Genomic DNA, 12,870 nt, shown 5'->3' on the forward strand with positions numbered 1-12,870 from the left:
CTGTTGCACTGACTATTTTACACTCGGAGGTGTCCCTAATATTCTGAACCATTCATGTATGTTAATTAGGATGACAAAACACTTTTAAGAAAATTACAGGAAAAACTGACTATTGCCTGTTCAAACCCAGTACAGCATCACCTTTATGGCCTTTATAATATGATTGGATTTATTAGTCTTTGCATTATTTGACCAAGTGAGGTGCAATGCAGCAGAAGTCAATGGGGAAACACTAAAGCAATGTGCCATCAAAAGTGTGTCTTCATGAGATGAAAGTGCTTTTTTTTTTTATTTAAGTGCATAGGAAGTTACAGAAGAGTTCTGTGATCAGCACTTTTTTGGATACTGGGACATTCGAGTGTTTCCATATCAAGGCAAACTTAAGTGGAAAAACTTCAGACTGCAGTTTGACACCGACTCTCTGGAAAATGAGCAGTTTCCACACATTGACCAGCAGAGGGCGTTAGTCTCTAGTTCTGTTTTGTTACCTGTCGAATTCAAAGCTTCACCTCAACACCGCAGTCACTTGAGCGTTTCACATGAACGCAAACCACTTACGTTTCCAATGCAGGTTCCAATGGAAACGTGGAAACCCTCATGTTGAACATTCTAGATTCTTGCAAAATGTTCTTTATGTTCACCTTATTAAAGCAGTGTCAAACAGACTCTTTGCTAATCTGTCTCTGTCTTTACTGTCTAAACCTCTGAGATCTTAATACATTTAACATTATGTACTATGAGTCTTTTTACTGGAAGAAGTTGCAAATTAGAGATTTCATGTCATTATTGGTTTAAACGCCATCTTCTAATACTAGTCATGTTTTAGTTGTGGTGTGTGAGACTTTTTGACAGTTAATGTCTCTTTAAAAGGGGACATTATTCTCAATGACTACATTTGGAATTTTGACCTTTCAAATCTAAAAAGTCTTTCCACTGTCCTGTCACTCTACTTACATCAGAAATGATATAACACGAGAAACAATAACTGTGGCTAATTTGTTTTTTGTATTTTAATAGAAGTCGGTGTTTTTTTGTTTTGTTTTTTGTCGTACAGAAATTAAATTTTCATCTTATACAAACCAGCTTCATCTTCCTCTGCTAGGGTGAGAAGAACTGAACAGCAGAATAACTGAAGCACTTCTCTGCCTGATGCATTAAAGTTAAACTGCAAAAACTACCCAGTGTTTCCAGAAAGACCCACGGTCTGTAAAAAAAACCTTAACAAAAGCTAAATGTTCTAACCTTCCTGACGGCAGCACAGTACAATCAGACTTTCTCCTTTATAGTAGTAAGTACTCTATTTGAATTTGTCACACATGGGGGGGGGGGGGGGGGGGTGCATGGTGTGATACTCAGAAACCACTGGATGTCCTTACTTTAAGACCAGCTGCCACTGGTTAATCAGCCATTCAGCCCTCGGAGACTAAAAGCTCAATTGAAACAGCGGCACTTAAGAAAATGGCAGCTGTGCCGTTAAAAACCAGAGGTAATTTCTAATGCATGTTCACAAGTCACTCCAGCACCCGCCCGTCAGAGCGCAGGGCAATTGTTGCTACCCCCCGAAAGCCTCCCCGGGGACCCTCTTAATTCAAGCATCGCCCCTTTCTTACCCCCACTGACAGGATATAAACCAGACTCTGGGCTTTATGCGCTACCCAATGCAAGATTTATAGGGGGAGGGTGGTGCAACATGCATCATGTGATTATATTTGAGTGGTGTGCAGCTGCAATGTCCTGCTTGTGTAAATGTGTTTTTAAAGAGAAGGAACAGGTTGTGTGTGTGTGAGAGAGAATTGTGAGCCTGGATCCATTTTGTTGCAGAAATGTTAATTCCTTATTTCAAATCTTACAAACACTGGGATCCATAAATGTTTGTTTTCATGGTGGCAGCTCAGAGAAAAGAGCAGGTGAGACCCTCAAAACCCAAACATCACAGCAGGTAACGGTCAGAAGTTCCCAGCAGTTGGTTTGCTGCTTCTGAGAGTTTTCTGTGACAGCAGGAACCTAAAGCCAGTCGCACGTCACAGTGGCACAGGAAGTGGGTCTTTGGTGGAGGCCACTGTGCCTTGGTGCAGATTTGGTGGCTGACAGTGAAAGTTCACTTTGCTTTAGAATTTATTTTCGTTTTATTCTCATTTCATGTCTTTTTGGTCATGTGATGCCTTTATTTTATAATTCCATTTCAATTAGTGAAATCTGTTTGGTTCTCTTGTTGGTAATTGGGTTTATTTTTGATTATTTTGGAAAGTTTAAGGTCTTCATCATTTTATTTTTTTAATTGAGCTCTTTCAAACTAAACCTATGACAAACCTCCAGCGGTTCAGGCCTCTGGAGCTAAAACAGAAAAGGGATAATCATGGAGATACAAAAGAAATTAATTCAGCATGTTTAAGTGCAGCTGTCTGGTCACCACAGAGCAGGTGCCACCCCCCCAGTGCCCCCTCCCTCCTGTCTGGTTTCCCATTCATCTCACCAGACGTCAGTATTTCAGCACTGAAACTTGATTTTAATGACTATGATTGAACTGCGTGATCTCCGGTTGATAATATTCCTTCATCCAACTTTAAAGCTACAGTAAAACTACTTTGTCGTAGTAGTCGACGTTAGTGAGCAGCTGTCGTAAAATAACTGAGATTTCAAAAACACTGCAATAGAAATCAGAACCGCACGAGGGAAAATAAGAACAAAATTAATAAAGTGAGCTGCTGCTGGTGGTTATGAACAGCTTTGGATCAGTTGGTACAGTAGGTCATCTACAACCAGCGTGTTGGTGGTTTGATTCCTTGCTCCTCCTCTGGACGAGACCTAACCAACTGTTTGCAACACTGAGTTATCAGTGATCAATAAAATGTAGTAATATCACATTTATTTCCCTTTCGTGGGCGTTTAAAAGTGTTTTTACACTAGAAGACCATCCCCGCGCCACCCACCCCTGATTACCTGGATCAGATGTGTTCATGTTGTCTCCCCCCCCCACCACCACACACACACTCCATCTTCATCTGAGAGGGTAACTTCCATCTTCCTGTTGGCTGAACTCACCTGATCCAGGATATCAGCAACGGCTATTGCAGGATTAGTTAGAAAACGAGCACAGCAAGGGTCTTTGGGGGACTAGGATCGAGAACCTCTAAATGGAAACAGCCAGCTGCAGGACAAAAGCGCACCGAAAAAGGTTTTTAAAATGATCTGTAAAATCCAGGTCAGTCTGGATGAGGTGTAATTACAGAAAGTGGCTCTGTGGCCCCCAAACACTCATTCTTCCAGCTTTTACGCCTCTTCACTCCATCCTCCCTTTAGTTGCGTTCATTTGATTTCTCTGGACTCCTCCCTCCTCCCCTCAGCATCCTCCAATCCATCCTTCATCACTGTTCTCCACCTTTCTGTCTTGGTGCCAACTTCTTCTTCCCTTGATAGTTTAATATTTTTTAAATCTGTTGCTTATTAACCCCACCCCCACCCCGCCAGCCAGCGCTCCCACCACCTCTTTCTCCGCCACTTTTACCAGCGAACAGGCGGCAGCAGCAGCAGGCGGAGCGGGGACGGTAATCCCCCCCCCCCCCCCTCCTTGAAGTCCACCCCACCCCTCTTTAAAACCCAGAAAGGCAGAAGGGGGTAACAAAAGCTCACGGGACACCTGTGCTGCTGGATTCCCCCCTTTTTTCCGGCTTGGTGACACATTAAAAAATCGGATCTCGCAGCCAAATTGTGGATGGCGGCGCGGAAGAGGATGATGAGATGGAGTGATGATTAAAACGGGAACGCGGAAACAGTTTCAAAGCCCAATTCCCCTCGACTGACGGTGACGGAGCGGCGGAACCAGCAGCAACATCACTCTATCGGCGGATGGAGATGCGTTGTGAAGGCGGAGGGAGGAAGATGATGATGATGATATAGCAGGCGCTGCAGGGTTGTGCCGCATTGCCTGGCCGCTGCGAGCGACGCCGGGGAGACTGTGATGCTGTCGTCGTCATTGTGCCACAGAAAGCGAGAGAAAGAGGAGAGGACAGGCTTTGACATGGAGGGACGCGGCTGTCTGTCGCCTCTGAGCTCAGGCCGCCCCTGATCAGCAGGTTGGATGGTACCGCCTGAAGCCCAGGGGACGTGATTCATCATATACATGCTGGAAGGTTTAGGGGGAAAGTTGAATTCTTGAAGGAGGAATTAAAATGTTTCTGTGCGCAAATGTGAGTGGCCCACTTATTGATTATGCATCACAGGAGCATCATAGCAGCAGCGTCTGTTCCAGTTCAGGGTGGATTACGTCTACAGAGCAGCAGGCCTCCATCTGAAGTCAGCTTCTGATCAGGAAACCATAAAGAAATTCGTTTAAACCACACACACTCCTTCCCCCCCGCTGCTGCTGGAGGCAAAGCTCTGTGCTGGTGTTTCACTGGAAGCTGTGGAGGGACAGCTGTTGCAAAAGATGACTCACTTACAGGCTGGGCTCTCTCCAGAGACTCTGGAGAAGGCCAAGGTGGAGCTGAAAGAAAACCCTGAGACTTTACACCAGGACATCCAAGAGGTCCGGGACATGATTATCACGCGGCCGGACATCGGTTTCCTCAGGACAGACGACGCGTTTATCCTCAGATTCCTCCGAGCGCGCAAATTCAACCACTTCGAGGCGTTTCGACTGCTGGCACAGTATTTTGAGTACCGACAGCAGAACCTGGACATGTTCAAGAACCTAAAAGCCACGGACCCGGGCATCAAGCAGGCCCTGAAGGATGGGTTCCCGGGGGTGCTGTCCAATCTGGACAGATACGGCAGAAAAATACTGGTCCTGTTTGCAGCCAACTGGGACCAGAGCAGGTAATAAAGAGGCAGCGGGTTTGGGGCTGGTGGGGAAGCACAGACTGGGCCTGGGTTTTTCTGATCACACATAACAGGACACGGAGAAGAGACTCGGTGACTTTAAGATGCTTTATAAATTAGTGAAGTCTGGTTTGTGGAGCTGTCCATTCAGCACCACCACTGTTTGTGCAGCGGACAGCGTCCCGAGTTTCTCTTCTTCTGATGGTTTTTGTTGCATTCGATACACGGCAACACGATTCCAAACTACGTGGCCAAAAGTAAGCAGACACCAATATAATCACCCAAAGTCTTATTGGGGATATTGTGGATTTAGAACCTGGCTGCAGAGATTGCAGCAACACTGGTACAGTAGGTGACAAAGTCCGGCTCACAGACGGTCCATCACAAAGTTGTTGGCTGGGATTGAGGTCGAGCCTGTGTGGAGACCAAGCAGGAAATGAGCTGGAAAAGCTTAATTGGTTTATAGCCAAACAGTTGCCTTTAGAAAAGTAACATACTGTAGAACAACCACTCACCCAATTAACATCTTTTCACTCTGATCCATATTTGTGTCAAATGTCCAAAACCAGCTTGTTCCTCCTCGTTTGATCTGTGACATGAGATGTCAGGTTGGGTCACTGTTCACATTCTTGTGTGCTGGCTTCTATACCATCGATAGTTTGCAGTGATTATGTGAGGCTCAGTATCGGCAAAGGTCACAGGTAAAAGTGGGGACAGAAGTGATGTGGTTTTACTCGGGGATCAGATCAGTGTTTCTGTAAGCAGAGTTTATGGAGATGTTGACCTCTTCACCTCGTTTCAATTCACAAATACTGGATGATCCAAGTGCGAGTGGTCCTTGTTTTTAAATACAAACTGTAGATATGAATAATGGGGATAACAAATGCTCTTGGTCTCATGATTGTTTTATAGACTCGACTTGGCAAAACAGAATCATTATGTAATAGGGAACAACATGTCAGTGTCTGTATGTTTTATATTAATTCCAATAATCATTTGATTTGGATTAATTTCTCCTCTATGTTGTGAGTTTATTGTCTCCATCCCTCTTGGATTTGACAAGTTTTAGTTGTCACAGTGCTGCTGTAAGTTGATACTCGACTCAAACTTTTCTTGCAACTGGACAGAAAACTAAGCTAAAAAAAATCTGTAGATGAAGGCAAAGGGTCTCTTCATAAATAATCAGATAGCTGGGGAAATTGAGCACAGACAAGATAATGAGGGCAACAGCAAACAGGCGAAGGGAAAAAAAGTGTTTGGAGATGGGGGAGGGAGGTGTATGAGACATCAGCTGGATGAAAACCCACGAGGCAGCAGACTGCAGAATGACGAGCAGCACCAGCAACAACCACCCAACGCAATTCTAACAGCAACGTGCACCAGCTACATCCAGGAGATACAGCTGAGCTTCTCCCCAGCCGTGACACACTAACTGACTCCAGAGGCCACTTTATCAGACCAACCACAGCGGTTAGTTTAACCTGTGATGTACAGCGTAATGAAAAATCAGATTCTTGTTGAGCAGCACATTTTACAGAGTGAATCTACGCTCAGTGCTCTGATGGATAAACTGCGTTCACTGTTTCTACGTGAGCATAAACAGAACTTGGCTTTGTGTCCAGCTTTCTTTTTATTAATTGGCCGACATTTCCACTAACAGTGATTTATGGACGTCCCGCTAACTCTAATTATTTCCTGGTGATTTATTAACTTTTCTCCCCAGTGCGCTGAAAAGTAAAACCCTCGTTACGTTTTCCTTAGGTACACGTTTGTGGACATACTGAGGGCCATCCTGCTGTCCCTGGAATCTATGATTGAGGACCCGGAACTGCAAGTCAACGGCTTCATCCTCATCATCGACTGGAGTAACTTCACCTTCAAGCAGGCGTCCAAACTGACTCCCAGCATGCTGCGGCTGGCCATCGAGGGGCTACAGGTGAGAAGCTTCGGGGGTTTATGCTTGGTCACTGGTTCAGTTCTCTGCGATACTGGAGACTGTAGTTTGCATCCTGGGGTTCTTACAAAGGGTTTCACAGTAGTTGCATAAGCTTCACCGTAAAGACGACTTGTTGGTGAAAAAAAAACTTTGAGTGCTATTAAACTTCCCTCTGACATCACTTGGGGGAAACTTTAGTTAAGATTATGTCATCTTGTTGCTCACACTAGAGTTTGTAATCACCTACAACCTACATTTCCAGAGCTCTGAACTTCTAATAATGAAAAACTCCGAGTGATGTCATCTGGAGGAGTGTTTCAGCTTGAAGCAGAGAAATATCTTTAAAAACGGAAGTCGGAGGGAAGTTTAACTCAGATGTTATTGTTGGAGATTCACAATTGTAACCAGAGCAAATGTGCATTAAAATAATCTACACAACCTACTATAAGGTCAAAGGTCACCAACTACATCCTGATCATAGGCAGATGAGAACAGTTCATTAAACAGATTGGAAATTGCGTCATGGCCCTTTTGATCTTAAGCTGCTCTCACTTCTGTGGCCCTATTTTTCATTTAGCTCCTTCCCATCCTCCTGTCTGCAGTCAAAATGTTTCACTTAGGGAAACAAGTCAAGCACCGTGTTAAAGCTGTGAGCTTATTCAAAGAGCAATAGAAGGGAATAATAACATTTCCATTTCCATTACACAGCACTGGGATGCTTTGTCATGGTTCGTTTGGCAGGTAGATGATGCAAAAAAAAACATTTTCTTCATGGTTGTCTGTTTGGTTTGGGCTAATTCTCTCCTTCTCTAATAAGAGCTGCCTTTGCCACATGGTCCGGGAAAAAATGTAGCTGTGCTCGCTGAATTTGTGTTCATGTTGAGGATTTTTTAAGTCCTCTCAGTCATCAGGACACACTTGATGTCATTACTATAAAGAGTTACCGGAGAAAAGCCTCAGTACAGCCGTCCTCTGGTTCCCAGCCAAACCTGGAAAGAAATATGTTGCCTGTCAGTGTGTACGTGTCTGCGTGAGTCTGAACCAAAGGGGGCTCTTATTGCTTTCTCAACATCCTTGTGAATCATCTGCCAATTTGTGTTGGGCTCCATTAGTCAAAGTGATTTCTAAGGGGAAGTGTTTCTAGAGGGAAGTGTTGACTAAGGCTCAGCGTGGCCTAAAAAGATTATCTGATCTGCTGGTGATGGATGACAGAGTTAAATTTTCACCGACTTTTTGTTCTCAAGATGAACCAATATAGTGATAAAATAAAAATGCTGAGGTCAAGGAATGTTTTAGTTGTAAAAGTATTTTTTTTTAAGCTTTGCATAAAAAAACCTGTGATTTGATTTAGAAAGGCTAAATATAATTTGCACCAGTGTAGCAGTGGCTTGATGTGAAGTAGAATCCTGTGTGGCACCGTAATTAACAGGTACAAATGAAATATTAGTAAATAACCAATTTTAAAAAATGGGTTTTTGGGACACAACAATCTCATGTGCTTAGCTCCTTATTTTCTCATCCTAAACACTGATTTATGTATTTGAGTTACTTATTTGCTGCACTTAGTAATCAGTACACAGCAGAAAGGACGTTGGACAATAAAAACTGTTTTACTTGTAAACGTTGAACCTCTGTGATACTTTGGAACTAAAAACTGTGTGAAAAAGCTGGTAATGCCTGATAATGGTTGTGGTTTCCAATTGATATCAGTAAACTTTAGATTTATTTTTGGCAGCTACCTCGGCAAAGTGGCTGTTTGTGGGCTGCTGCACCACAACCATTCGCCTAATGTTGGCTGGGCTCAGCTCCAGCTGCTGCAGGTCTAAAGGATAAGTGGTTATGTCCAATGGATGGATTCAGGGGACGATTCTTCACCAGTCAGTGCTATGTAGAAGCTACACTGTAACATTCTCTGTCACTGGACTAGAAAACGTACAGGAAGCAAAGCCTACAATGGATATTCATTATAAAACATGTATTTATTCCATGTTTGCAACCTGGACACTTGCTTCTTTACATAAATCAATATCCACGTCCTCAATCCATTTGGTAATTCATCATCTAAACCCACTAAGTTCCGAATGGATCCATCACAGTTTAGTGCGTCAAACAGACTTCGGTTGTTACCAAATAACTGGCAAACGTCACCGTGTAGTAATTTTAAGGCGAGTTGGGAAGTTCACATGTTTTCAGTTTAAGATGACGAATTGGCAAAGCTTATGTCCTAAGCACGTCCTTCACTCTGAGACGACTTTCTCTTTCTGCTCAGTCAGCACATAGATCAGGTGGTGCATTGGCAGGGGAAACATCTTTCTGCTTCTTCAGACTTGAGCAATGGCTGCAGACCCAAGCCAGTGCATCACTGTGATGACTCCATACATACCACATTTCTGACTGCTCTCCAGGCAGAGATTAGAGCCTGAATTATTAATGGGAACTATTAGCTGAGCCCTGAGTCATTTGCAACTGCGCAACTGCTCTCAGCAACGGCTGCTCATCATTTTGGGCACAAAACAAGTAGAAACAGGCTGATTTGATTTGATTTCGCAAATAAAATGCACAAAACAAGTTACTGAAATCATCGGAAATGCAGTAATAAATTCAGTCCAATTTTCCTCAGGATGAAAAAGGGGGATAACTAAATTTGGGGGCGCTAATGGTTTTTACTCCACTTACGGTCTCACTAAAATTATATGAAGAAGCCAAACTAAGTATCATGTGTTTCCAAAGCCTGTGCCAGCTCTAATGCTGTCCAAAAACTATTAAAAACACATCAGTGAGCCACACAATTTCACTGGGAGACTTGAATTAAATTAAACATGGTACTGTAGTTTATTGTGAACCAATAGAACAGTATCATGTGTTTTCATCAGCTCTGAAATGATTCTTTTTTACTAGAAGCTGCAGCAAACAGCTAACACTCTTTCAAATAACACAAGGGTTTTTAATAGTTTACATGTAGAAACCAGTCATGGATGGATTACTGAAACGGGTTTACTTGGGTGCACACCAGGGGCCGTTTGGACAGAAACACTAAGGTCAAGTTCATATTTCCTTATAAGCTGCATCACAACCACAAAAAACTGTCCAAAAGAGGCAAAAAAACGACCCAAAACTAACATGAAACATCCAAAAAACACACAATCGTAAAGACGAAACGCTCCGAAACATAGAATTACCACAGATCCAAAATGACCAAAACGAAAAAGTCAAAGCACAGAGCTCATAATCTCCCTCAGGACCAGTGGGTTTGGAGCTGGCAGCCTTAGATAAATAGTTAGTTTTGGTCTTTTCATTCGAATTAACGATAAAAACGCGTAGAATGAGCCTATATCCTCTTAACGGTACCAAGAGAACTGCAGCCTCCAAGTCACAAAAATGTATTTGGTTTGCAACTGAATCAAATAAAGTTGTAAAGAGTTGGCTTGTTGCTTATTCATATAGACGAACGAGTTCTCCTCACAAATGAGTGGATTGAAGTAATATTTGAGGCGGATTATTGCCTTCAGCGAGAATCACACGTGTCCTCTTTCATTCAGCCTATTTAAATAGAGAAAGTCCTCCCTGGGAGATCATCTGGATCTGAGGAGGTGAGAGCAGATTATTACTGCTTCTTTTTTTCTCTTTACGCTGAAAGAATTTAATTTGCATCTGGGGAATGACTAACAATATTTTACGATCTTCAAATACAGTCAGATGCTGCTGTAAATCCAGTGATCCACTGTGTGTTTAAGCCTTGCTACAGTGTGTGAGGATAGTAGAGCTGGGCCTGAGTCATTCCCACACACATCTGAATATTGTTTAACAGCCACAGTGAGTCACTTCAGCCCTGGCACGTCTGGTTATGAATCTGAAAAGCAGTAAGTGTTTAAAAGCAGCCGAGTCTCACTGATGTGCAGGGCAGTGGCACAGCGATTCTTCTGCATGACTGTGTGTGATGTAGTTTGATGGCTGATTTACACTGAACACATCGGTTTAACTTCTGTGAGCATCAGCAACTTTATATCTGCTGCTGCTGCCGCTGCGTTGTTTCCCCTTTGTTTCCAGAAATGTTCCATTATGCTTCATGCTGGATAATCTGATGTGAACTGACAGCTGTGCGATGAAAAAATTACAATGGCAGTTAAACTGCAGAAGCTTCCCTGCAGACATGCAAAGTGCTCGATTATCTGCATTGTTTACTAAAGACGCCTTCGCTGATTTTGAACTTGCTTCTCATGGTTCTAGTTTGGGCAGTTCATGTACATAAATGCCATAAAACCTCACCCCTGACTTCCCTTTATCAAAATATCTCTACTTCTATCTGAATAATTCTTCCAGATGACATCACTTGGAGCCTTCAGTTCCGAGAACGTCATCTTATTGCTCACACTAGGGAGGTTGTAATCATGGTCATCCTGCTTTTCAAGACTTCCCCAGATGACGTCATCTGAACTAGTAATGATTTGAAAACTCCTCTGGGTGATGTCATCTGGAGGAGTTTTTCAGCTAGAATTGGAGAAATGTTTTAATGCAGTAAAGTCAGAGACGTTTAAAAGCATTAATGTAAATTTACCTACTAAAGTAAAGCAAGTTGAAATTTGGGGAAATCATCCTTTAAGAGGTTTTCCAAAATAAGGCAAAGTTATCTTTCCTTGCTACGAATCACACACCTGGACCCTCTCAAGACCTGCTATCTGGAAATAAGGTCAACAATCTAGTTGAAATTGTGCTTGACTTATATTTGTCCTCAATAAAATAAGACTTGGTTTTCACAGTTTGGATCATAAGTCAAATGTTTTCCCTGCGTGGAGCTACTTGCTTGTCTCATTCTCCATGTTAACGCAGCTCACTTTGATTAGCTCTTTGTCATGGCAACGGTGGCGCCGTGAGGTTTGAGCAAATGCAAACTGCATGTAGGCCACGTGCCTGGAGATCAGAATTTGCAGCACAGTGTGATGCACAAATCACAGTAGAACCGTGACGGATCCCTGCTGGGTTCAATAGTTATTACACCCCCACAAATGCAGCTGGTTTGTTTTTTTGTTGATTTTGTTCTCTTCGCTTTTTCAGTCTTGGGGTTACTTTTGGAGGGTTTTTGCCTAATGAAGGCGAGAGGCAAATGGGAAAAGTGAACAGAGCAGGGAAACTGGGGGCGTTGCAATGTTGTAAGCTTCGTAATTTCATCCAAACATTTTCTGTTAAGGCAAATATATTACTGATTAAATGATCAATGAAAATATCAGAGGAAACTCTTGCAGTACAAAATTCACTTTTGCTGACAAAAGCATTTAATTTTTTTTTTGGAACTCGGGGTTAAACTTACAGGAAAAATTGTCATTTGTTTTTCCATGACATGCAGCAAAAGTTCCAAATGTAGCTTTTATTTGATGGTTTGTAAAACTGGATACATTACAAAACAAAGACCCTTTTTTACCAGGTGACTCCCATTTGAAGTGAGTGAAGTTTTGGAACATGTGACTGACGAGCGTTTCTCAGCACGTGTGTCGTGAGATGACTGGTTTAAAATCTTAATAGTTCTAAATGGCTGCTCTTGGTTTGAGCCTGTGAAAACTGTATTTGTCTAGAATGAATAAAAAGCAGACATTTCTAGCCATTTTGAATGTGAGAAAACAGGGAAAGGCCGGTGCAAAGATTGGCTGTAACCACTAAAATGCTTTGAAGAAAACCACTTGCACACAGAGCAGCTCGATGACGGATGCATTACTGTATGTGAAAGCCGGGAACAAAAACCCCACAACGGGCAGTGCCATCACCAACAAACCTCCACCGAGCAGGCGAAGGACAAAGGGATCACCGTTCACTATTTGGGGAACATTTCATGAGCAGAAACGGAACCTCGTCACCAGCAAGCATCACAAGTACAGAGACGAGCCACAAAAGTTCTCTACACTGCTGAGCTGGTCTGTAGTGCTTCAATTATTGAAGCTAAAGGTTGCATCACAATCTAAGTCAGTTATAGGAGGCAAGAAGAGAAAAAAATACATTCAGATTTAATGAGCATTTAGAGACACATTCTCAAAGTCAACACAGCGTCTTGTCCTTACGTTGACCTTTGTCTGCCCTGTGGGACTTATTATGCCACAGACTATTGTCTGGGCTTTGTGTTCTTATCC

At 42.8% G+C, this 12,870-nt stretch overlaps 1 protein-coding gene across 1 annotated transcript in view; it reads left to right on the forward strand.

Annotated features, from left to right (window-relative positions):
* Window positions 1-3,574: 3,574 nt before the first annotated feature.
* The window catches only part of clvs2 (clavesin 2), a 28,435-nt gene continuing 19,139 nt past the window's right edge, over window positions 3,575-12,870 (forward strand). The window contains exons 1-2 of the mRNA XM_067481999.1: window positions 3,575-4,815; window positions 6,580-6,754. Of these exons, the coding sequence (XP_067338100.1) occupies window positions 4,427-4,815; window positions 6,580-6,754 (564 nt within the window). The 5' untranslated portion in view covers window positions 3,575-4,426. The remainder of the gene's footprint in view (window positions 4,816-6,579; window positions 6,755-12,870) is intronic.

This window comes from Channa argus, chromosome 17, assembly GCF_033026475.1.
Source record: "Channa argus isolate prfri chromosome 17, Channa argus male v1.0, whole genome shotgun sequence".
NCBI lineage: Eukaryota > Metazoa > Chordata > Actinopteri > Anabantiformes > Channidae > Channa > Channa argus.